We start from the raw sequence: 26,588 nt of genomic DNA, 5'->3' as shown, positions 1-26,588 counted from the left end.
GAAGGAGGTAGGAGCCCCCTCCCTGCGCGATGCTTCCCTGTACCGCCGGTACACTGCGATCATGTTTGATCGCGGTGTGCCGGGGTGGGTCCGTGACCGCTCCTGGCACATAGTGCCGGATGTCAGCTGCGATAGTCAGCTGACACCCGGCCGCGATCGGCGGCGCTCCCCCCGTGAGCGCCGCCGATCGCGCTGGACGTACTATCCCGTCGGTGGTCATACGGGCCCCACCCCACCTCAACGGGATAGTACGTCCAATGTCAGAAAGGGGTTAAGATCTTAGATGAGTATTTTGACGGGATTTCCACTGTACTTTAACTAATTACAAAGACCTCTCCCTCTTACCTTAACCGGCTTCTGAGTGTGGTCACTTCTCGGTTCATGGATTCTGCAGATTCCGTCGCATCTTCCAGTTCCCTCTGCAGGCGGCGCTTGTTGGAGTTCGCTCTTGACGCCTCTTCTTCAGCTTCCTCCAATTGACGTTTCAGCTGCTTCATGCGAATATGCGCTTTCTCCAGCTAGAAAAGGAAAGCACATTTCTTATAATGCATCAATTCACTGGTGCCGCGGGAGCAAGACATGTGATTTGTCTACACAGACGAGTATGGCACCTGTGATTTCTCTACACCAGGGGTGGATAACCACCAGCCCGTGGGCAGATTCCCGGGAACTGCAGTGCTCGTGCCAGCAGCTGCCAGCCCTCTAATTTCTTCTTACTCTGCGAGCAAGTGCACGCAGCGTTCAATATTGAACTTTGCAGAGTGTGCAATGAAACATTATGTACTTGTACAATGTACTTCGTGGATGAAGTTAGCGTGCAATGCACTGCCATCCAACAGTAGAAGACATCAGTGGCAGCATCTCCTGTGATTGACGATTATACCACAGCCCCAAGTGTCTCCTGTGATGATTATACCGCAGTCCCAGCGTCTCCTGCGATGACTATACCACAGACGCATGTCTCTTGCGATGTCTATGCCACAGCCCTATGTCTCCTGTGATGTCCATGCAGCAGCTCCATGCCTCCTATGTGATGTATACACCAGTCTCTGTGTCTCCTCCTATGTGATGCATATGGCAGTCTAGGGGTCTCCTGTGATGATCAGACCAGTCTTGGTGTCTCCTATGTGATATACATGGCAGTCTCGGTACCTCTGGTGATGTATAGAGCAGTCTCGCTGCCTACTATGTGATATATATGGCAGTCTCGGTGTCTCCTATGTGATGTATATGGATGTCTCTGTACCCCCGGTGATGTATAGAGCAGTCTCGGTGTCTCCTATGTGGTGTATATGGCAGTCATGGAATGTTAGAGTTGGAAGGGACTTTAAGGGTCATTGTGTCCAACCCTCTGCTCAATGCAGGATTTGCTAAACCATCTCAGACAGATGTCTGTCCAGCCTGTGTTTGAAGACTTCCATTGAAGGAGAACTCGCCACCTCTCGTGGCAGCCTGTTCCACTCATTGAACACCCTCACTGTTACAATTTGTTTTCTAAAATCTAATCTGTCTTGGTGTGCCCCATGTGGTGTATACGGCAGTCTCTGTGTCTCCAATGTGGTGTATGCAGCATTCTCAGTGTATCCTATATTATGTTGTAAACATAATACCCAAGCCCATATTCCCTGAACAACGAATGGGCAACACTTCACATAATGTTACAACATACTAATCCCACAGTTGGATAGACTGTGGTCAAAGAAGTGTCACATAGATATATTTAAAAACAGAGTATTTTTATTATAAATGGTTAAAATACATATAAGTACATAAATAAACAATAAACAAGGTGCCTCAAACAAACGAAAAAAATCCAAATAAGGTCAGCTGGAGCAAGACACGTGATAAATACACAGGAAATTATCTAAATGGACAATACACATGCATGGGGTGTTAGGTTACTGAAAAATAATCATGAACTGTTATAGCTCAATGGCATATTGCGGCTATCCTTTGGTCATGCGAGCACATCTATAGTGGTATACTGCCACTGCCAATAAGCCGTAAGAACAAGTTTGTAAGAATAATAGGACTAGTTAACATTGCCACCTCTCAGCATTCTCAATCAAAATGTAAAAAAATGCAATATTCCTGCTATGCAGTGAGGAGGCAAATACATTTACATGTATTTATAACTATATCAAAGATGGATGCATATGACTCAATGCAATCCTCCAGATGCAGTGGCAGGGCTTGCACAAAACCTGAATTATAGATCTGTCATAATTCAAGTGCCATCAATGTTTCACAATGTCATTACAATTGAAGACAAGTAAATTCCAACCACCCCACGCCATATACATATTACCTGGGTCTGTGTCGCTCCCAAAAAATGCTCTGCCAAGTGGCACGCTGAACCTCCTAACCATTTATAATAAAAGTATTCTGTTTTTTAAATAGATCTATGTGACACTTCTTTGACCACAGTCTATTCAACTGTGGGATTAGTATGTTGTATCCTATGTTATGTATATACCGCAGTCTTGGTGTATCCTATATGATATATATACAGCAGTCACAGCGCCTCCTAGGTGATGTATATACTGCAGGCCTCATACTGCTTGAATTTTATAAATGTAACGTGAGTAATGATGTATTTCCCCCTGTGAGGAGACCTGCAGTGTAATATACATCGGTGTTTGGAACAACTTATTGCTGCGAGTTCTTTATAAAGGTTATCATGTTATCATCGCCTGCTCTTGAGCCAATGCAAATCTGGAAAAGCAGTTACATGTAGCAACATCATTAATATCTCCTAACATAACAGCCGCACCAGAGAGAAGCAGCTTTATCACATAAGGGGTGAGTTAATTAATAGTTTGACCAAATGCAGAAGGGTAATTTTCAAGTTGATAATTTTGTACGGCCTCTGAAGGATGGTATAAATACCTGGCCGTTGGCAGAAGAAAGGTTCCCCACCCCTGGTATATACGGATGAGTTTGACAGGAATTTCTACATTATTCCACTAACACAAACTGGTGTGCCAATCCAGCACAGAATGAGAAAATTAATAATGAAAAAGTAATAAAAACAAAAAAACAACAAAAATGTGAGTTTACCTGATCCTTGAACTGATCGGCGTTCCTTCTCTCTTCTTCCACTTGTATGATGACCTCTTTTAGCCGCTTCTCGGCACGTCGTACCAGTTTGTTAGCCAAAACACGCTCCCTGGCAATTAAATGTCATAATGCTGACTTAACTCAATTTCCAAACATTCACATTTTGACATATAACTGAATATGAACACATTTCCTTTGAATTTTAGACAAAAAAATTATGTTTTCATATTTTACATTTTAAAAATTCTAAAAAGGGAAATGGGCCGAAGCAAAAGTTTGGGCACACTGCATGGTTAGTGCTTAGTAGCATCCCCTTTTGCAACTATCACAGCTTGTAAACGCTTTTTGTAGCCAGACAAGAGTCTTTCAATTCTTGTTTGAGGGAATTTCATCCATTCTTCCTTTTGAGGTTGTCTATTGTGGATTTTGATGTGTGTTCAGGATCATTTTCCGTTTGTAGAAGCCATCCTATTTTCAACTTCAGATTTTTTTTTTTTACTGATGGTGTTATGTTTGCATGAATAATTTGTTGACATTTCATTGAATTCATCCTTCCTTGGAAAATTATTCCAGACCTTTGGGATTCCTGGGTCAACTTGCATGGACGACTATTTTGATGTCTAGCCACAGATTTTCAATGATGTTCAGATCATGTCATTGGCTACAACACAACCCAATGCATGACTGATCCACCCCCGTTGCTTGATGGTTGGCAAGATGTTCTTTCCTGAAAATCTTTGGCTGTTTTCTCAACACATACCTTTGATAATTCTGGACAAAGAGTTCTATTTTATCCTCATCGGTCCACAGGACCTGTTTCCAAAATGCATCAGGCTTGTTTAGATGTTCTTTTGAATGCAAATTTTATGGTGAGGAAGCAGGAGAGGTTTCTCTTCCATGAAGGCCATATTTGTGCAGGTGTCTCTGAACAGCAGAAGAATGTACCACAACTCAAGTCTGCTAAATCTTTCTAAAGGTCTTTTGCAGTCGAGAGGGAGTTCTTATTTGCCGGTCTAGCAAAGCCATGAGCAGCTCTCACTGAAATTTTGTTTGGTCTTCCAGACCTTATCTTGTCCTCCACTGTTCCTGTTAACTGTCATTCCTTAATTACATTTCAAACTGAGGAAAGGGCAACTTGAATACACTTTGCTATCTTCTTATAGCCTTCCCCTGGTTTGTGGGCCTCCACCAATTTAATTGTCAGAGTTCTAGGCATCTGCATAGAAGATTCTATGGCTGCTCTGGGTTTTTATAAAGCTGTGAAATTTGAATCACCTGACCTCTCTTAACGATGATAGTGAACAAGCCATAACCCTAACAGGGTAATTAATATCTGAAAACTTGATCAAAGTTATCTGAGAACACAAATGTATAAGGTGCCCAAACTTTTGCATTGGCCCATTTTCCTTTTTGTAATTTTTAAAATGAAAAAAAAAATAAAAAAATGACAATATATATATTTTTTTGCCTAAAATACGAAAGGATATGTCTCATCTTCAACTGTATGGCTTTTAGAGATCATTTCATCTTCAACTTGCTTAACTGTTCACAATAACAGTAATTTTAAAGAGGGGTGCTCAAACTTTTACATGCCACTGTATGCAAATTTACCAGTAGAAATGTAAGAAAAAGTTATATACCTTATAATGTCTCTTATTAATGAAATTCAATTATCAATTCACAAAGAAGCCTTTACTTTGGAGAATGTGGAGATGTGGCTTCAAGGTATTGTGGGGTGACAGATTGTGATTGATAGGGGACGTATGGAGGACATGTCAACCATCTGGCAACCAAAGGTTTAGCACATTTTGGGGGGCGTGGGTAGATTCTCAGGATAGGAGAAATGTGTTATGTTAGAACAGACTGCCATGCAGCAGTAATGCACGTCCTCGGACATGGTGGCTATGCCGCAACAGCCAGAAACACTGGGATCCTGGGATCAAATCCCACCAAAGACAACATCTGCAAGGAGTCTGTATGTTCCCTCCAGGTTCTCCGGTCTCCTGTTACACTCTAAAGACATACTGATAGGGAATGTAGATTGTGAGCCCAAAGGGGACAGTGATGATGTCTGTAAAGTGATGTGGAATTAATGGTGCTATACAAGTGAGTAAAATAAATAAATGGTAGTAAGGCCCTGTAAGGAGTCCCTATCTGTCTGCATTTCCTTGGCCACCTAAGCTCTGCTTCTTGAGTCCCTACTTGTAAAGGAACCAATGTTACTGATTCTCTTTTGTTCACTTTTATAACATAAAACATAGATTTGCAGCAGTTTAGCAGGTGCAATATATGCTGATCAGGACCTGGACCTGGACTGGAGACGGTAGATAAGTCTTTTTCTCCGAGGCAGCAGCAATACACAAGGTCCTATCCGTCTACTTACTTGGATTCCTGTTCCATCTGCTCCTCCAGCTGAGCAATCTTAGACTCCAGGGATGCGATGGCAATCTTGTATTTTGACCTGACACTAGAATCCATCTCATTTAATTTCACTTTGAGCTCCTTGTTTTGCCTCTCCATTTGCTGGCGTGCGTTCTCTGCCTTCTGGGAGAAGCTCCGCTCTGCTGCCAGCTCCGTGGTCATTGTCTCCACCTGTGGGAAGCATCAAGCATTGGAGCCGTGTATGAGCCGGGGTACGGAGGTTATAAAGGGGGACATAATACTGGCTTATCCAAATATCCAGAGTGATGCAACCAACCAAACCTGTGTACAATTCATAGAGCATTAGCTACATGGAGATGCTAAACATGATACTACTAGTAAAAGTGCCTCTTGTCCTTTGCTCCAGTTTCATATAACTATAGAAAAGAGAAGGACGAGAAACATTAATTGCTATTTCTGATATGTCACACTGCCATCACAAATCTGACTGTGTGCTAGTGCCGGTGCTTAGTGTACTGGAGACTGTATGCCTGCATGTATAGAAGGGCAGAGGTGCAGCTGCAGGTCTCCATACAGGCTGGTTGGGTATTTGGCTGCCATGTTAGTTCCATCATAGTCATTGAATCGTGCTCTCTTACGTCTGCACCTTAGTCCTATTACTGTCTCATCTTACCTGTAGGGTATACTTCCGATATCGATCATTAAGAAGCTCCATATTACTCTGCTCCTCATCCAGCTCCTCCTCCATCTGAGCAATCCTGGCTTCCAGAGCACGCTTCTCATCCAACAGGGCTGACCTGTCAGGGAATAAGACGAGGTTAACACTGGAATCCCTTTCTGTGATGTACTTCTTGGATGACCATTTTCAGCCTTGTTTGTATAGACTCGATACCTCTCACAGCTGAGAGTTTGCTTCAATGTGGTCAGCTTATACAATCTTCTGCGAGATAAGCAAATCAGTAGCTTTAAAGGGACTCTGTCAGCACCAAGTAGTGACGATCGGTGCACCCTGGAGTGGCCGAACAGTTCAGCGTGCCTTTCAATCCTCTTATTTTCCATCCATCTCCACCCTCCACTGGCTCCTCTAATGTCAGAGCTGTCAATCAAGAAAGAAGGGGTGGAGATAGATGCAAAAAGTGGGTGGGATGGTGCACTGAACTGTTGGCCACACTGAGGGTGCACCAAGTGTCTGTGCTTGGTTTGAACAGTCATTTTGTGCTGACAGGCTTAATATATCTGAAATGAATCAGTGCAGATAAGTCTTGTAGGCCTGACATCAGAATGTAGTCAATCGATTACACTTGTGTCCACGCCTATGCCAAGCTGATTGTTGTTAAACCCTGCAGAAAACACGGAGCACCTTAACATCAGACATAACTTCTCGGTCACAATAAATCTGTGTTGTAGGACATTGTGCTCCCCGCTCGACTCCATCAATAACCTTGTCGTGCATGATCATGTTCAGGTGACACTCTCAGTCCCTTTACTCTACAGCTAAAATGTTCATCATGGAGGTGGAATGCGGACACTTACTTGCCACTGACGCCATTAGCCAGTTCATCTGCCAGGTCATCTCTTTCCTGTTGAGCTTGTCGTTTTGCCCTTTCTGCAGCTGCCAAGTCCTATAATAATGTAAGAAAATCATCCATTATCTGTTACACACGACATAGCACATGTCATTGCTTGCCATTACTCAGTGGCAGACAAATGGAAAATCTTATGGTACTGTCACACAGTGCCATTTTCATCGCTACGACGGTACGATTCGTGACGTTCTAGCGATATCGTTACGATATCGCAGTGTCTGACACGCAGCAGCGATCAGGGACCCTGCTGAGAATCGTACGTCGTAGCAGATCGTTTGGAACTTTCTTTCGTCGCTTGATCACCCGCTGACATCGCTGGATCGTTGTGTGTGACACCGATCCAGCGATGTGTTCGCTTGTAACCAGGGTAAACATCGGGTAACTAAGCGCAGGGCCGCGCTTAGTAACCCGATGTTTACCCTGGTTACCAGCGTAAACGTAAAAAAAAACAAACAGTACATACTCACATTCCGGTGTCTGTCCTCCGGCGTCTCAGCTTCTCTGCACTGTGAGCGCCTGCCAGCCGGAAAGCGAGCACAGCGGTGACGTCACCGCTCTGCTTTCCGGCTATGGTGCTTACACAGTGCAGAGAAGCACAGCGCCGGGGGACAGACACCGGAATGTGAGTATGTACTGTTTGTTTTTTTTACGTTTACGCTGGTAACCAGGGTAAACATCGGGTTACTAAGCGCGGCCCTGCGCTTAGTAACCCGATGTTTACCCTGGTTACCCGGGGACTTCAGCATCGCTCCAGCGCCGTGATTGCACTGTGTGACCGCAGTCTACGACGCTGGAGCGATAATCATACGACGCTGCGACGTCACGGATCGTCCCGTCGTAGCGATCAAAATTGCACTGTGTGACAGTACCTTTATTCTTGTATGTTCAGAGGTTTCTTACTCAGGCTAAGCTTAGATAGTCACACATGGTCAGCAGTGACATGGTAAGGGTATGTGCACACGTTGCGGATTTCTTGCAGAAATTTCCTGAAGAAAACCGGAAATTTTCTGCAAGAAATCCGCATTTTTTTTTTTGCGTTTTTTTTCCGTTTTTTTCGCGTTTTTTTAGCATTCTGCAAGCGTAATTAGCTTGCAGAATGCTAGTTTCCAAGCGATCTGTAGCATCGCTTGGAAAACTGACTGACAGGTTGGTCACACTTGTCAAACATAGCGTTTGACAAGTGTGACCAACTTTTTACTATAGATGCAGCATCTATAGTAAAAGATAGAATGTTTAAAAATAATAAAAAAAATAAAAAAATGCTTATACTCACCCAGACATCTCCTCACCGGCGTCCGGCTCCTCTTCCTATAGCTGGTCTGTGTGCGCAGGACCTTCCGTGACGTCACGGTCACGTGAGCGGTCACATGACCGCTCACGACCAATCACAGGACAGTGACGTCATCGGCAGGTCTTTCGCCGCACACCAGCTACAGGAACCGAACGGCAGCGTGCAGCGGTGAGGCGGGAACACTGCGCGGGACATCGAGGGTGAGTATAGGACTATTTTTTATTTTATTTCTTATTTTTTGACCACTTATATGGTGCCCAGTGCGTGGAGGAGAGTCTCCTCTCCTCCACCCTGGGTACCAACCGCACATAATCTGCTTACTTCCCGCATGGTGGGCACAGCCCCGTGCGGGAAGTAAGCAGATCAATGGACTCCCAGGTGTGCGGAATCCCCTGCAATTCCGCATTTTAATGAACATGTTGCTTTTTTTTCCGCGATGCGATTTTTTCGCGGAGAAAAAGGCTACATTTGCACAATAAATGCGGAATACACTTAAAATAATAGGAGGCATATGTAAGCGTTTTTTTCGCGTTTTTATCACGTTTTTATAGCGAAAAAACGCGAAAAAAACGCGAAAAATACTGAACGTGTGCACATGGCCTAAGACATCGGCTCACCACCAAAACCAGCAGGAGTTCTCCTTGTGTGATAAGGAGAGCTTGTATCAGAAACCCTCCATGGCTCCCTATCAATAGGGTCCTGATGACCATGGACTCATGCCTAGCCTAGTTGTAAGCCCAGCATTGGAGCCCGGCTCCTTATTTCTTAGAAGGCAAGTTTTCATATGGGACAAACCTCTTGTAGCTGGAGAAGTTCTGCTTCCAAACTCTTCAGCCTCTTCTCACTCTCTTTAGACTGGATGAACATTTCCTCTCGAGATGACCGGGTTTCCTCCACTTCACGCCATACTTCTTTCAGTTGGAGCTGTAATATAAATCATATCTACCATCAACTACATACTTCCACTGTCAAATAAAAATACCGTAAAACCACAGGATAGGTGATAACTTATTGATCAGTGAGGTCTGACCCCTGGGACCCACCTGATCAGCAGAAAGGGGCACTTTTATCCCCATTAGAATGGACCCAGAGTGCAAATGCTCGACCACTGCTCCAGTCATTCCCTATGGAGGCGCTGAGCCTTGTGCATGGCCAGCTCCATAGACCATGAGTGGAGCGACAGCAGGGCATCTGGTCTCACACTTTTGTAACATGGATAAATTCTCTACTTTTTTCCAATAGGTGCGGTTCCCAATGGTCAGACACCCACTGATCAGCAAATTATAGAGGGGCAGGCATCAGACAAGAGCAGCCCGATTTCAGCCAGGAAGGTTTGACTGTGAAACACTGCAGCATTTCAGTGAGAGACATACTTTAGAAGTTACTGCTTCTCCCTGCTTTCTCCCCTGGATCAACAGGTCTCACCCTAAATACGCGCGCAGGAAGACACCTGTCAGTCACTGACAATAGGTGGGGAAAAGCCGCCGGGGACCCGACTGTAAGACTGGACTCCTATACGTCTTGGTCCTTGGTGGTTTTTAAAAGTATGTTTTTCTCAGAAACACTGCAGAGTCAAACATGTATGGCTGAGACCATACAGCCAGTGCCGATACATACTGCACGTGGTCAGGCAGCATGGATCGGCGGTCAGGTTCCCATTAGTTGGGCAGCCCCTTTAATATCACACAATATGTGACAGAACATTTGGTGACAGAAGAAATTATGTCTTTATGGCCCTAATCAATTAATTTTGTAGCAATGTAGAAAATAAGTAGCGTTATAATGATTGCAGAGCCCAAGGAAAAGGAACAAATCCACGCTATGATTGTAGACAAGCAATGTCTTTATCACCTGTAGTTTCTTCAGCTGTTTCACTGCTTCTTCTCGTCCCTTGTTTGCGGCATCAATTTGACTTTCCATGTTCTGAAGGTCAATCTCCAGTTTTTTCTTGCCAGCTACAATCTGAGCCTTTTGCTTGCGTTCTTCATCCAGCTCCACCTCTAGATCTCGCACCTAAAATAACAGATAACCAAAAATATTAGGTGATGTACATAGATCAGCATAACACCGGGCAGAAATCCAGACCTGAAATATAAAGCACCTGCTTAATCAGGAGTTTCTTCTTTTCATCATTTGAGTCATCACGATTTTGAAGATCCCTGTCAAATTGTGCTTTCATGGCCTGCATATTAACTTCCACACGGAGTTTTCCATCTTCAATGGCCTGAAGCTCATCCTCTAGTTCTTCTAACTGGGTCTTCATTTCCGAGACTTGTTGTTCCAGAGCTCTCTTGGCCCTCTCCAATTCATGAACCTGTAAGTGCACATGTTAATGATATATATATATATATATATATATATATATATATATATATATATATAAATATCTATATTTTCATTCATTTTTTGAGCCTTTTCTAGAGAGGATATCCAGCCCTGGTGAGCACCATACCCTTTGCTACTGAGAAGTCTGAATTTGCACAGGAGGAGCAGCATTGCTAATAACAAAGATGATAGAAAACTGTCCTTAAGATTATGGAAAAGGCATTGAGTGGAATCCCAGAGAGTCCAAAAGACCCAGGTAACAAAACTGAACGCTCCTACACAGGAACACCTGGATCTGTGTCATAGCGTCTCCTATCTTCTATGTTCACCATTGAATAACATCAGAAAAGCAGCAAAATGTTTGAAAATGACACTAAAATCTGTGAGATGACAGTGGTATAGAGAGTCCTTACATTCTTGCCAACATCATCCTTGGAGCTGATCAGGTCATCCATCTCTGCCCGCAGCAACTTGTTCTGTCGGTCGAATTCATCCCTTTGGTCGAGTGCTTCTTCCAGTGCTCGACCTAGAGACAGGGCCTTAGTTTCCTTTTCCCGCGCCTCGGCTTCTGCCCGATCTCTTTCCTCAGCATAACGTCCTGATATATTCTTCTCTTCAGCCAACATCTAAGAAATTCACAGGAACAGTTGTGAAATGGTTTACAAGCAATAGTTCCCAGCACTCATTTCCTATACCGCCAGCTGGCCCATAGGAGCATCCAGAACATACAGAATTACCCTGCACCCTACTAAGCCCCATTGTGTATCACCGCTGACAATTCCAAGACATTGTCATGGAGAATTCTTCAGCTTTATGGGTACAATTTCCAAGTGTCTATGTATATATTCACCAACATTGACCAATCCGACATCACAACTGATTCTGATGTAAACATTTAAAGGGAATCTATCGCCAGTGCCTCACTAATGAAGACCAGATACTGATACATAATTTTTTCCAATATGTATGGACTTTCTTATTGTATATATTTTTTACTATTTTCTGTATAAGATTATGAGGCCTGCTCCCGTGTCTGAGCTGCTGTTAGCAACATTCAGAGAGGTCATTTACAGCAATCACACGGACCATTGGACCTACAGGGAGGAAGAGGATGGTGTCCGTCACCTACTGTGAATGGTAATCCAGTCTAGATGACTGTTATAAAAAGACACCCCTACAGAGCAGGAAGTGGCACTCCGATATGAGGCTCAATTTGCCAGATTTCAATTTTTTTTTATTAGATAGATAAGGGCATGAAAAAAACCCACCAAACATTCTTGAACAAAGATGTGTTAACCGGTGGGCCATTTTCTGGTGACACTTTTAGCTAGAAGCCATTGCACTTGTAACCATTGTAATTACTCAGCAGCAACACATCCACGTGAATTCCCAATATGCGAATACCCATCACTGTATTTACCTGGTCAAACTTCTTCTGTTTCTTTTCCAGATTTGAAACAATTTGCCGCTGGTGATCCAAGTCAACCATAAGGTCATCCAGCTCTTGCTGCAGACGATTCTTGGTCTTTTCCAGCTTGTCATTGGTTTGATGCTTCTCATCAAAGCGCTGGTGCATAAGCTCTAGCTCCTTAACCATTTTCTTTTTGGCCTCTTCCAAACCCTCCACTGCACCTCCGTGTTCCTCCGTCTTTTTCTTTGAGTCAAGTAGCTGAGAAGAATAAAACATGTGTACAGACAGATCCAGTTATGGCGACTAGTCATCTCATGAAGAGATCCGAGTTTAGGTCCGCCGATTACCTGTTGTTGCAGTGCCTGAATCTGACGACTGAGCTGACTCTTGGCTGCCTCTTCTTCCTCAAGGTTTTCCAGAAGGTTATTTTTCTCATCTTCCAACTGTTTTACTCTAGAACTGAAGTTTAGTTTCTGTCTGGTTTCTTCTTGCAACAATTCCTGGATTAGGGTTAACCAGAAAGGTACAATGGTTAAGAGGGAAATAAAAGAAGTGCAGGGGCTGAATATCAACATGTGCAGTACAAGGTGACAAGGTGATGCTACGTACCTGGGTGTCCTGCAGTGATGACTGGACACTGGACAAATCTTTGGTTAGTTTTATGGATTTGCTTTCTGTGGATCCCAAGGCACCAGATACACCATCTAGTTCAGCCTGTGAACATAATAAACACAAGTGTTACAGGAGAAAAAGATCCCAGAGTCTAATCTAATGCATTTTATTATGGCTGGCGAAAGTGATGGAGTCAGGAGTATATGGACAAGAACAGATATTCTTCTCTTGAATACACAAACTGACATATCAGTTCTATACAATCTGACATCATAAACTGGAAATATTAAAGGTAAGCTATGTCTGTGACATTGGGCACTATAGGTGAGATGGCTGGCAACCATTATGTAGGGATTCATTCACTCTTGGCAGCAGCTGAGATACACACAAGCATGAACTGTCTTGTTCACACAGGAGGATTTATTACACAAAAAGCCCATGACACTTCCAGCAAAAGAAGATAACAAGCCCTTATTTGGCATAAACGGAAATCCTATAAGAAGACACAATGACGGAAACACAGAATCCTTCCTAGACCATTAACACACCTTTTGTCACTGGCCGAGACTCACCAGCAACAGACGTCTACACTTGGTCAGCTTCTGGCAGTCTGACCAGCATACCAGAGGCCCTTTTATATCAGCTGCTAGGCATAGATAGGAAACATGGGAGCAGCCAGTCCCACCCATCTCTCCCAACTGTTCCTAAAACCTGGGCCCAGAATCTAGTCTCATTAAATAAATCTCTCAGCACTATCAGTGCTAGAGCTTTCTCACTTGGTTTTACATCACCAAGGTTAGGCATATCAGTGACACATATACTCCATTCAGGACTTGTCCAGCTGCCATCTCACAGTCCACATTTATTCATGTTTGTGTAACATCTTGGCATATGATGAGTGTAGAAACAAGTGGAGGAAGGACAAGAATGTTCATAAACTATATAAATCAGAAACCAAAGGACACCAGTCAGATATTACACGTCAGCCTTACCTGCACTTTTTGCAGTCTTTCCGCCAGTTCATACTTTGCCTTCTCACTTTCAGAGACTCGGACTTGAAGTTCAGACACCTGCCCTTCCAGCTTCTTTCGCTTTTGTTCTGATTCTTGTTTTGCACCATGAAGATTCTTGACTTCCTTCACTAGATCAGCATTCTCGCTTTCTAGAGTCTGTTTCACTTTCTCCAAATTCACTTTGAACTAAAAAGATAAAAAACAGATGTAGCATAGGTAGCCACACACCGGAGATGTATGCCATCGAGTTTGGGGGGGATGGCTGAATCATCTAAACTGTAGAGGGTGGTCTGACACTCCCTAACGTCAGATGATGGGGAAGTAAGTATTGGGCATGTGAGATTTCAACATAGTCATTGTGTTGCAGCCAGGAAAAAGAGGCAACGGTTTAATCCCATCTTCCAATGAAAAGATATGCACATATGCATCATGGCCACCATAAGAACTGTTTGCCTTGGTACAGATGACATATTTTAGCTTAATCTTTTTTTTCAACTACTTCAGATTTATTAAAGATGGTAAGATCTATTGTTAAACTCCTTGGCATTCACATACGATAACTTCTTTAGGAAATGCAATAATTTTTCTTGAGCCATTTAGATCTTGGCACTATTAACTTCAAAGCTCTTTACTCAACCCTTCCACTAGATTTCTGAGGAATTTTCCAATGACTCCCCTTTGTGATAGATACCATAAGTACAGCTCATCTTCCTACATTGCCTTAGCTTTAATCCCTTTTTTCATAGCTCTAATTGTAATTCCCTGTTGAATCTAATTATGGATAAAATGCAAATCGAATAGCAGACTATCTATTCCACACAATCAATTAGGATATGTGCCTACGATCAGGTATTGGCAGCGCTTTGGACACAGCACATGTCTGCTGCATCGAAAGCGTAGCCGGCTACTGAGCGCAGGTGAATCCGCTGTGATCACTGAACCGTTCAATACATTCTATGGGTGACATTTCTCTTACAGAGACTAGCGCCTAGAGAGACGAGCAGCATGTCCGTCTCTGCGGGTGGGCCGCAGGCATCTTTGGACATCGGATTTCTTGAAATCCCGTCCACTATGCTGTAACATCTGGATGCTGTAGGTTGGATGCTGCACAAGCACACAGAGTCCAACCTGCAGCGTTTTTTGATTGTGTGCACCTACCCTTACAAGTCTTACCAGTGTTTCATGCTATCCTGGGAATTCACTCACTTGCCTATACATGTCTGCCTCCTCCGTATCTGTGCTACTACTTCCTTTATCAATGGGAAAAGTACTTTAGTTCCCAGATTTTTTACTCACCCTCCGTGCTTGTTCAAGCTGTTCTGAAACATCCTCCAGAGCCTGAGTGTGCCGCTGACGCATTTCTACAATTTGAGCCTCGTGTACTTTAGATTCTTCTTCAATGTTCTTCTTCAGATCAGTCACTTCTTGTTCACGTTTTGCCCTTAAATATAATTTAAAAATCAGAAGTTACTTGAATACTTTGTGCAGTTGTCCCACAAGAGGATGTAGGTAGCCAAAAAAATGTTACACTATCATGTTTGTATTTTTCGGTAAGAAATAATTTTCTGTCTCCAATGTGCACTGCTCAGATCCAGTTATGTGGACGGGGCACAGAAGCAGCCTAAAGCCTGCGCTGCAATCAGGACCACTTCACTGACGACCCACTAAGCACATTTACAGGCTGAGTAGGAAGTCAGTGAAGTTACCAGTGGGCTTCAGCACAGCACAAATGGAGCACCGCGCACATCGGAGCACACCGCGCACATCGGAGCACACCGTGCACATCGGAGCACACCGCGCACATCGGAGCACACCGCGCATGGAGCACCGCGCACATCAGAGCACCGCGCACATCAGAGCACACCGCACATGGAGCACCGCGCACATCAGAGCACACCGCGCACATCAGAGCACACCACGCACATCGGAGCACACCGCACATCGGAGCACACCGCGCACATGGAGCACACCGCGCACATGGAGCACACCGCGCACATGGAGCACACCGCACATCGGAGCACACCGCACATCGGAGCATACCACGCATGGAGCACCGCGCACATCAGAGCACCGCTCACATCGGAGCACAGCCATGACTGATCAGTTCTATGTCCCACCTACACAACGGCTACAGAACGACGCATATCGGAGATGTAACATTGTTTTATGCTTCTTTGCCTGCGTGGGCCTTTCACATTTCCCACCTATATATGTCAGATTATAGCCTGTATGACTGATATAGAGAAGATACTGTGAAACTATCTAAAGGATATTACCAATTTTGTAGAAAAGAAATAATGAAAAACACTATCACCTATCTAAGGAATAGGTTATAAATGTGTGATCAGTGGGAGCTCACTGCTGGGACCACTACTTGTGACAAATTCAGGGGTCCCAGGGCCCTATTCTGTGGAAGTTTGACAAAGCGATGAACAGCCTTGGGTGAAGCATCTCCATTGAATGTCAAGACTAACAAGTTTCAGTGAGTACACTGCTCAGCTATCTCCATCAGTCCTATACACCTTAGCCTTTAAGGCTAAATTTCTGCTTTTGTCTCTCCCCTTCATGTCTACATGCTTGCTAAGTTGGAAAGATCAACCTAGCAGGATCATTCCTTTACCTGGAAATACTAAGAACCTGCAGCTGCATCCCCCTCCTACCTTTCTACTATCTACTGATTTTCTTCAAGACAAATTTTTAATGATCATGGAGGTTTCTAAAAATGTATAGTGTTGCTACAGATAGGGAAATAGGATCTATATCCAGAATACAACTTCTCCTAATAATATAATCACCAAGCTTTATAAATTTATATGACAACTTGTCTGTGCAATATATATATAGAAACGAATACGGCCGCGCACAATAAGTGCTAGCGACCAGGCAATCTCTCTCTGATGGGACCCTAACTACAAACATGCGTCTCCCAGGCCAAACGCCTGGCAGGTAGCATCTAATACCATTTAGAACCAGCCTTGGGTTGAGAGTGGGAGCCAAGTATGGAGGCAGTCATCACTTCCGACAGTATACTACAAGAAACAAAAGACTGACCTGCACCTTCGAACAGAATAAAGCAAGTGTGAAACAGGTGCTAGCTGCTGTGGCCGATATGGATATATATGGTATAAGGATATACACAATAATAAGCACATGAAGGGTCACTTATTAGAAATGTGTGCAATGCTTGCCGCTGCAGCCCTCCTGGTCACTCTCACCTAAGCTCTTGCTGTGTGGCAGTGGAATCTAGAGTGTCTTCAAGTTCCGACTTCAGTGCTTCCAACTCTTCCCCTAGGTCCCGCCGCTGCTTCTCCGCTTTTGTCCTTGCAGCCTTTTCAGATTCCAAGTCTTCATGAAATTCTGAGATCTGAGATTGGAGTTCCCGGAGCTGCTTCAGCAAATTATTCTTCTGACTTGCTTCTTCTTCAATCCTACACAAGGAACAAGACCAATGAAATCATCCTATCGGTAAATATTAGACGTACTGAAGAGACAGAGCAGTGATTGGGGTACCTGGCGAGTGCGGCTTGCAGCTCCTCTTCCTTACGGGCCAGTTGTTGTTTTAGTTCCTCAATTTGCTGTTGAAGCTCTAAAATCTGATCCTGTAAATCTGATGTTTCTCCATCCAACTTCCTTTTCATTTTTTCCATCTCTTGCCTGCCCTTTTCTTCTTTCTTTAGACGATCTGAAATGTTTGTCATAAAGCACAAACATTAGATAATATTTTGCTATTAGTCATTGTCTTTTATGAAGGAACACAAGTGCTAAGCATCTCATGGCTTCTAAGCCAAACCATTAATGGAGACATTGTACCTTCCATATCGGCAATGACGGCTTCATACTTGGTGCGCAGTTTGCTTAGACTCTTTATTTTCTCTTCTTCTTCAGCCATGTTTGAAGTAAAATCAGCAATTCTATCCTCCATCAACTTCCTCTCCTGTTACAATAAAAAGCAATACATTGTTGTCTAGCATATTGTGTTGTAAAAAACCAGCAAGGTTTTCTCTGTATTGTCAGTGTTCACAGGCCTTGTGCAGTCAATTGGGTCCTCCATGCCAACTATTACGTTGTACCAAATTGTTGGTCAAGACTTTGATGCAGGACGTCTTAATATTTCTGCATCTCCACCATATAGTCCACGGCGGCTGAGTGCACCAGGTTCCCATACCTTAGCGAGTTTGGCATTTTGGTCTTCCAATAGGAGAACATCTTCTTCCAACTTCTTACATTTCCCCTCTGTTGTTACTTTCTCCAGCTGTAGTTTCTGCCGAGCGGCCTCCTCTTCCTCCAGCTGTTCTTCCAAGTCCTGAATATTACAAAAAACAGCAGAAAATGGACACATGTAATATAGCGGTATCATTCTGAATATTCTATATGTATAATGGCATATATATGTAGATAAGTCTGTAATAAATGAATACACACTAAAGTCACACAATATGATTGCTGCAGGCCACGGTCCCGCTCCTGCATTACCTGCACGTGCTGCTGCATCTTCTTCTTCTCATTCTGCATCTGTAGATTCCGCTCTTCCTCCTCTTCCACCCGAGATTCCAAGTCATGCAAGATTTCCTCCAGCTCCTGCTTCTTTGCGGCTAGTCTGGCACGCATTTCCTCTGCTTCGGCAAACAGTTCTGTCTCTGCTTGAAGCTGTTCAGCCAGAATATTCTTTTCTTCCACCAACTAGAATAAGGAAACATGAGAAATATGCAATATTATCGTTAAAACGAAGACTTATGTCCTTTGTTTCTGTTCAGCTGGAGAATACCACCACAAAGATGGCGCTATAGTATGAGATTGTAAATGGCTGAGATTACACGATACGGAGGGCAGCAGTACTTCTGATTAGCAGCAGCAGCATTCTCCTGTGGTTTTCTGCCAAGAACATTGGTGGCACATTGATATGATATGTTTGACCAATGGTGCTCGTCTGCAACGTAAGACTGTTCATCATAGTCCCATGAAAGTGGGGCACATGGGAAACCAGATGAGACATATTTTCTGACCAAATCCCTTAAATTGTATGTTAGGACACCACTATAAACTGTGCTTGACATAAATGTATATATATTATTATTCTCAAGACAATAAAGCTGGGAAATTATTAGCGAATAGATTCCAAGAAGTATCATTTCTCATTGCGGAGAGTGACAGGTTAAGCATGCAGAGATGAGGAGTCTTAAAGCCGCAATGCTCCTCTGGGAAATATGCAAATTGTCTCCTCAGAGAGGAAGAGGACTAGAACTCTAGTGACACCTATTGGAAGCAGCAATCCTAAAAGTCAATGTCGAACCTTTAACGAGCCTTGTCACATGATATAGGATAAAAGGCAAACCAGAATCTCAATTTGCAGAGTGTGTTTCGGGGTACTGCCCCTCGTCAGTGCAAAGTGTGAGATCGGGTTTGGCTAGGCGAGAAGCCTCTGGGTGAAACGTGCGTTGGGGCTGGTGGACCAGGACGCAAGTACAAGAACACCCTTTTTCGCTGACATACCATCTTGTGTGTAAGTACTTACATAATGCACTTTTTTCACTAAACTATTTAGTACCAGTCATGACACTTGTTAGTTGACTGAAATTATTACGTAGATGGGGTTCTTTGTCCTATTTGGAATCTGTTGTGTTACTTTAAATCTCTCACTTTGTACATGTCACTGGTACATGTCACTGGTGCCACTTCTAGGAATAAGGAGATTTTTGTGTACTCACCGTAAAATCTTTTTCTCCGAGTCAATCATTGGGGGACACAGGACGAATGGGTGTTATGCTGCTGCCACCAGGAGGACACTAAGTTAAACACACACAAAAGATTAACTCCTCCCCTGCAGTATACACCCACGGGCTGGAGAATCCGGAGCCAGTTCGGTAACAAAGCAGTAGGAGTAAACCAGATAATAACAGTAAACATGTTACAGTCAAAACACCGACTGAAAAGAATAACCGAGCCAAACTAGGCTAACAGGGAGGGTGCTGTGTCCCCCAATGATTGACTCGGAGAAAAAGATTTGACGGTGAGTACACAAAAATCTCCTTTTCTCCTACGTATCATTGGGGGACACAGGACGAATGGGACGTCCCAAAGCAGTCCCTGGGTGGGCAACAAGAAGTTATAAATGCTGTGCGTGCCTACGAGCTACAGATGAGACACTGCCGCTTGTAGGATTCGCCTACCGACGGACGCGTCTGCCGAGGCCTGAGAGTGCACATGGTAGTGCTTCGTGAATGTATGCAGGCTGGACCATGTAGCAGCCTTGCAGACCTGCGCTGCCGATGCCTGGTGCCGGATGGCCCAGGACGCGCCGACTGACCGGGTAGAATGAGCCTTGATCCCCGGAGGTGCGGCGTGACCCTTGACACGGTAGGACTCTTGGATGGCGGAACGAATCCACTTGGCAATGGAGGCCTTGGAAGCGGGAAGTCCCTTCCGTGGCCCTTCCGGAAGAACGAACAAGGCGTCTGACCTACGGAGAGACGCAGTTCTGGAGACATAACGTCTGAGACCCCTCACTAAGTCCAGAGTGTGGAGAGCCCTTTCCGTGCGGTGAGAAGGAGCAGGGCACAGTGAGGGAAGGACAATCTCCTCATTAAGATGGAAGGAGGAAACGACCTTCGGAAGAAAAGACGGACATGTCCGTAGAACTACCTTGTCCTGGTGGAACACGAGGAAAGGAGGTTGGCAAGACAGAGCTGCCAGCTCAGAGACACGTCTAATAGACGTGACAGCCACGAGGAAGGCAACTTTCCACGACAAGAGCAGCAAGGACACCTCATGCAAGGGCTCAAAAGGGGGCTCTTGAAGAGCACAGAGGACCAGATTCAGGTCCCATGGTTCCAAGGGCATTCTGTAAGGCGGAACCATATGAGAAACTCCCTGGATGAAAGTCTTGACTTGCAGTCTGTTTGCAATCCTTCTCTGGAAAAGAACCGAGAGAGCAGAAATTTGGCCCTTAAGAGAACTGAGGGCAAGGCCCAAGTCTACGCCTGATTGGAGGAATTCCAAAATGTGAGGAATAGAAAATTGGAGGGGGAAACGTCCCCGATCCCTGCACCAGGCGAAGTATACCTTCCAGGCGCGGTGGTAGATGCGCATGGAAGAAGACTTGCGTGCGCGGAGCATGGTAGATATAACCGTCTGGGGCAGACCCTTCTGCCTCAGTACCCAGGACTCAACGGCCACGCCGTTAAACACAGGGCCTCTGAGTTCGGGTGGTAAATGGGCCCTTGAGACAGGAGGTCTGCGCGGCTCGGCAGCCTCCAAGGTACGTCTGAGACCAGTTGCACCATCTCGGCGTACCATGTCCTGCGCGGCCAGTCCGGAGCGATGAGAATTACTGAAATCCGTTCTGCCCTGACCTTCCTGATTACCTTTGCCAGAAGGGGAATTGGGGGAAAGATGTATGGGAGTCTGAAACCCTGCCATGAGAGGACGAGAGCATCGGCTCCGAAAGCTGAGGGGTCGTGAGACCTGGCCATGAAGACGGGAACCTGGCAATTGAGGCGAGATGCCATTAGATCCACGTCCGGAGTCCCCCATCGAGAGCATATCTGGTGAAAGATTGCGGGATGAAGAGACCACTCTCCGGGATCGAGGCTGTGGCGACTGAGAAAGTCCGCTTCCCAGTTTTCCACACCTGGGATGTAAACTGCTGAAAGTATGGAGTGGTTGGTCTCGGCCCAGCGGAGAATGAGCGTTACCTCGACCATGGCCGCTTTGCTGCGAGTGCCCCCTTGGCGGTTGATGTAGGCTACCGCAGTGGCGTTGTCGGACTGGACTCTGACCGCGCGGCCGGAAAGAAACGGATGAAAATGGCGGAGTGCCAGTCTGATTGCCCGAATCTCTAGGATGTTGATGGGCAGCTGGGATTCCTGCGGGGACCAGCGACCCTGAGTCGAGTGGCGCTGGAACACAGCACCCCAGCCGAAGAGACTGGCGTCCGTTGTGACAACCAGCCAGTGCACCGGAAGGAAAGACTTCCCCCGAGTCAGGGAGGACCTCTTGGTCCACCACCTGAGGGACTGCCTGATTGGGCGAGAGAGCAGGAGACGGCGGTCGAGCGAGGCAGGATTCCTGTCCCATACTGCTAGAAGGGCGTGCTGTAGGGGACGGAGGTGAAATACAGCAAAAGGCACTGCCTCCATTGCCGCCACCATCCTGCCGAGTACCCTCATGGAGAAGCGTAGGGAGTGAGGGCGAGGTTGGGTAAGCTTTCGGACTTCTCTCTGTAGCGTGGATACCTTTTCCGGAGGTAGGAGTACTAGACCCTGAGAGGAGTCTAGGATCATCCCCAGGTAGGATATGGTTTGAGCCGGGACTGGGGAAGATTTCTTGAAGTTGATTTTCCAACCCAGGCGCAAAAAGGTATTTATGGTGACGTCTACTGCTTCTGAGCAGGATCGAAAAGAGGAGCCTTTTATGAGAATGTCGTCCAAGTAGGGCAACACCACTATGCCTCGAGCATGGAGAATGGCCACGGCAGCTGCCATGACCTTGGTGAATACCCGAGGAGCGGTGGCCAGCCCGAAGGGTAGGGCGACAAACTGGAAATGGTGCCCCTGGACCGCGAAGCGGAGGAAACGCTGATGAGACGGTAGGATGGGAATGTGCAGGTAAGCGTCTTGAACATCCAGAGATGCAAGGAACTCGCCCTCTTCCAGAGAGGCAATTACCGAGCGGAGGGACTCCATACGGAATCGATGTACGCGGACGTACTTGTTGAGAAGCTTGAGGTCTAATATTGGACGTACTGAGCCGTCCTTTTTTGGTACGATGAAAAGATTGGAATAGAAACCTTGGTACCTCTCGTTCTGAGGTACCGGGATGATGACCCCGTCTTCCCATAGCGACCTTATGGCCTGGAAGTACTGACAGACCCTTGCTCTGGGAGGAGGGGACTGGAAGAAACGAGATGGGGGCAGAGAGACAAACTCTATCTTGTAACCGGAGGACACTAGGTCGCGGACCCATCGGTCGGGAACTACCGAGAGCCACGCGTCCCGAAAGAAGAGTAGGCGGCCGCCTACTCTGTCGGTGTCCTTCGGCGTTTGCCAAGAGTCATTGAGGTGGAGACCTGTTAGGTCTGGACCCTCGGAATCCCTGTTGTCTGGGTCTGCCTCTCCAAGTGGGAGAAGGTTTGTAAGACGGCTGGGAGGCTCTGTCCTTGCGCTGACCTCTCCCGACGCCGGGTGGCGCGGAGGAGGGATTGGACCAATTGGAGCCGAAACGGAAATATCGGCCTCGGCCCTGTTGGTTGCGAAAGGGACGAAAAGTTTGTTGCTGGGGAAGGAATTTGCTCTTTCCTCCTGTGGAGTCTGCGATTATTTTGTCTAGTTTGTCCCCAAATAGGCGTTCGCCCTGGTATGGAAGAGACGTGAGGGATTTTTTGGATCCCGAGTCCGCTTTCCAGTCCCTGAGCCAAAGGGATCTGCGGATCGTGACAGCATTGGCCGCTGCCTGTGAGGCACAGTTGGCCGCGTCTAAGGATGCGGAAACTACGAAGTCCCCCGCTCTAGCGATCTGAGTGGCCAGGTGTGAAATCTCTGGGGGTAAGTCGGCACGTAGTGCTGTAGAGGATAAAGACTCGGCCCAATGGGACATAGCTTTTGCAACCCACGTGACGGCAAAAGAGGGAAAGAGAGAAGCCGAGGAGGCTTCAAAGGCCGAGCGAGCCATCTGTTCAATTTGTCTATCAGTGGGATGCTTGATGGACGCACCCTCAGAGGAGGATAGAACCGCCTTGGTGGCTAGCCGCGACACTGGCGGGTCCACGGAGGGTGCCTGAGCAAACGGATACTTCAATTGCATAGCCTTCTGTCCTGAGAAACGTTTATCCGGACGGACTCTATGGTGATCGACTATGTCCTTAAATTGAAGTTGCGTAGGAAAAAATTTATGAGCCTTTGTGGTTCGCCCGAATGATACGGGATGAACCGCCTTGGACGGGGTTTCCTCCTCTAACTGTAGTGTCTGACTTACAGAGTCTATGAGAGAATCTAAAGTCTCTTGATCGTGATGATACTCTGGGGAACAGGACGCGTTGGACGCGTCGTCCAGGAGGGATTCTCTGCTATGAGTCGGGGATGAGTGACGAGAGACTTCGCTCTCTGAGCCGGAAGGCTGATCCCGGACCGGAGATATTACCCTGGACCTCTTTTTGGATGAGTGAGGGCTTCTGGAAACGGTACGACCTCTAGGCCGAGAGGGGTTCTTAGACCGCGTTATATCATCCGTGGAAGTGCCCTGGCTAAGGGACGGCTCACGGAGAGACTGTATCGTCCTTTCCAAGGTTGCCACAGATCGAGCGAGGGAGGACGCCCATGCGGGGGTACTAGGCTCGCTACATTCCGGGTCAGAGGCCGGAGTAACCTGAGCCGCCGACATATCGCAGGCGGTGCACAGCGGGTCAGTGTGACCTCGGGGCAGAGATACCTTGCAGGAGGTGCACACAGCAAAAATAACGGAGTGGGTCTTTCCAGCCCGTTTTTGCTTAGACTGTGACATATTTGTGATTAAGTGAGCGTACTGGCAGGGGGGGAGACAATCCTACTGAGTGCGTCTCACCAAAGTTCTGCGGTGGCCTGGCAGGGAGATCCTGATGTCCTGTGCACTGCGTTGCTGCAAAGCCGCCAGCGCACTTCCTGGTCCAAGATGGCCGCCGAGATGTGAGAAGGGCGCTTCTCGGGAGCGAGAAGCGCCCAGGGAGGGGGCGTGTCTTGGGCGGACGTAGGCGTGCATGTAGGCGGGCGCTGAAGTCCGGACCGGGCCGAGGTGCCACCGCGCCAACGGAGCGCCGGAAAGACCGCCGTGCCCCCTCAGAATTATAACGCTGCCCCGCGGCTGCAGAGCCGCATTAGTAAGAGAGTAAGGGGCCCCCCCCTGTCAGCTCGTCGGCCCCCGCACTTACCCTGTGCGATGGAACCAATGCTCCATCCACCTTCACCTTGGTAGGGAGAGGGTGGAGAGCTTCTGCCGCCATGCGTCGTCCGCTATATTCAGTGGTGATGCAGTGGGCGGCTGCACGGACGCCATGTCATTCTGTCCGGCTGTGCCCTGGCTCCAGGAAACTTAGGTGGATGATTAGTCCCCGTGGTCGCCTGAGAGGGAGGGAGGGAGATCGGAACGCTAAGGAACCGTCGCCACACTGAAAAGTGAGCCAGGGCTGGCATCCATCGTCGCGGGAAAGGATACAGGAGGAACGCTCCATGTACTTGCCCGTTGTTGGTGCGGGGGAGATCAGAGCTGAAAATTTGCCTGTCGCCCCCTTCTCTCCGATAAATTAAAAATTGGTGGGGTCCTGAGGACCCAAGTGCCTCCTGAGACACTAAGTAAGAACTGGCTCCGGATTCTCCAGCCCGTGGGTGTATACGGCAGGGGAGGAGTTAATCTTTTGTGTGTGTTTAACTTAGTGTCCTCCTGGTGGCAGCAGCATAACACCCATTCGTCCTGTGTCCCCCAATGATACGTAGGAGAAATTCGGTTTGGTATATGCGTGTGTCTTTTGTATTTAAATCATTTTTAAGAATATATATATATATATATATATATATATATATATATATATATATATATATATATATATATATATATATATATATAATTGTCTGAGGGGTACTTCCGTCTTTCTGTCTGCAACTTCCGTCACGGAAATCCCGCGTCGCTGATTGGTCTCGCCAGCTGCCTGTCATGGCTGCCGCGATCAATCAGCGACGGGCACAGTCCAATTAGTCCCTCCCTACTCCCCTGCAGTCAGTGCCTGGCGCCCGCATACTCCCCTCCAGTCACGGGGTTAATACCAGCGGTAATGGACCGCGTTATGGCGCGGGTAATGCACTCCGTTACCGCTGCTATTAACCCTGTGTGTCCCCAACTTTTTACTATTGATGCTCCCTATGCGGCATCAATAGTAAAAAGATGTAATGTTAAAAATAAGAAAAAAACGGCTATTCTCACCCTCCGTCGTCGGACGATGCGCTCGCGCCTGCCGCAATCTTCCGTTCCCAGAGATGCATTGCGTAATTTCGCAATGCATCCTGGGAACGGAAGATGGTGGCAGCCGCGCGCACATTGCCAGGACTTCGCTGGATCCCTGCGAGTGAGTATATAACTATTTTTTATTTTAATTATTTTTTTTTTAACAGGGATATGGTGCCCACACTGCTAAACACTATGAGGCCTGTGTTATATACTACATGGCTGCTAGATACTGCGTGGGCTGTGCTATATACTGTGTGGGCAATGTTACATACTATATGGCTGCTGTATACTGCATGGGCTGCTATATACTGTGTGGGCTGCTATATACTGCCTGGGCTGCTATATACTGCCTGGGCTGCTATATACTGCGTGGGCTGCTATATACTGCGTGGGCTGCTATATACTGCGTGGGCTGTGCTACATACTATGTGGGCAATGTTATATACTTTGTGGGCTGTGTTATATACTACGTGCCCTGTGTTATTTACTGCATGGCCTGTGTTATATACTACGTCGCCTGTGTTATATACTGCGTGGCTGCGATATACTGCGTGGGCTGTGTTATATACTGTTTGGGCTGTATTAACGCATCGGGTATACTACAATATGTATGTATGTATATAGCAGCCACATAGTATATAGCACAGGCCACGTAGTATTTGTCTGCTATATACTACATGGCTCCTATATACTACGTGGCCTGTGCTATATACTGTGTGGCTGCTATATACATACATACATATGCTAGAATGCCCGATGCGTTAGAATCGGGCCACCATCTAGTATTTAATAAACTGTTAGTTTTTATGAGACCTTTGTGTGAACTCGTTTTCAGATGTTGGTTAGTAGATTAGTTTCAGAGTGTGTCTCTAATATTTTCCTCTTGTTTGCGCAGTCTTTTATGCTGGTATTGGTTAGTAAGAAGGAAGGGCAGAAGGAAC

At 46.2% G+C, this 26,588-nt stretch overlaps 1 protein-coding gene across 12 annotated transcripts in view; it reads right to left on the bottom strand.

The window, feature by feature from the left end:
• LOC143764741 (myosin-10-like) overlaps positions 1-26,588 on the bottom strand; it is a 225,485-nt gene that overhangs the window by 10,622 nt on the left and 188,275 nt on the right. For all 12 annotated transcript variants that reach the window (XM_077250655.1, XM_077250661.1, XM_077250657.1 and 9 more), the window contains 19 exons: positions 18,154-18,360; positions 17,846-17,983; positions 17,491-17,614; positions 17,191-17,362; positions 16,896-17,108; positions 14,977-15,121; positions 13,660-13,866; positions 12,665-12,769; positions 12,403-12,555; positions 12,065-12,313; positions 11,058-11,270; positions 10,421-10,633; positions 10,171-10,332; positions 9,115-9,243; positions 6,976-7,064; positions 6,116-6,239; positions 5,444-5,652; positions 3,061-3,169; positions 346-518 (listed from right to left, as the gene is read on the bottom strand). In XM_077250655.1, coding sequence (XP_077106770.1) covers positions 346-518; positions 3,061-3,169; positions 5,444-5,652; positions 6,116-6,239; positions 6,976-7,064; positions 9,115-9,243; positions 10,171-10,332; positions 10,421-10,633; positions 11,058-11,270; positions 12,065-12,313; positions 12,403-12,555; positions 12,665-12,769; positions 13,660-13,866; positions 14,977-15,121; positions 16,896-17,108; positions 17,191-17,362; positions 17,491-17,614; positions 17,846-17,983; positions 18,154-18,360 — 3,134 coding nt within the window. The remainder of the gene's footprint in view (positions 1-345; positions 519-3,060; positions 3,170-5,443; positions 5,653-6,115; positions 6,240-6,975; positions 7,065-9,114; positions 9,244-10,170; positions 10,333-10,420; positions 10,634-11,057; positions 11,271-12,064; positions 12,314-12,402; positions 12,556-12,664; positions 12,770-13,659; positions 13,867-14,976; positions 15,122-16,895; positions 17,109-17,190; positions 17,363-17,490; positions 17,615-17,845; positions 17,984-18,153; positions 18,361-26,588) is intronic.

The sequence above is a fragment of the Ranitomeya variabilis genome, chromosome 4 (genome assembly GCF_051348905.1).
Source record: "Ranitomeya variabilis isolate aRanVar5 chromosome 4, aRanVar5.hap1, whole genome shotgun sequence".
Classification (NCBI taxonomy): Eukaryota; Metazoa; Chordata; class Amphibia; order Anura; family Dendrobatidae; genus Ranitomeya; species Ranitomeya variabilis.
Note: the sequence above shows the minus strand (reverse complement) of the source record. Positions and strands in the feature narration are given on the sequence as shown.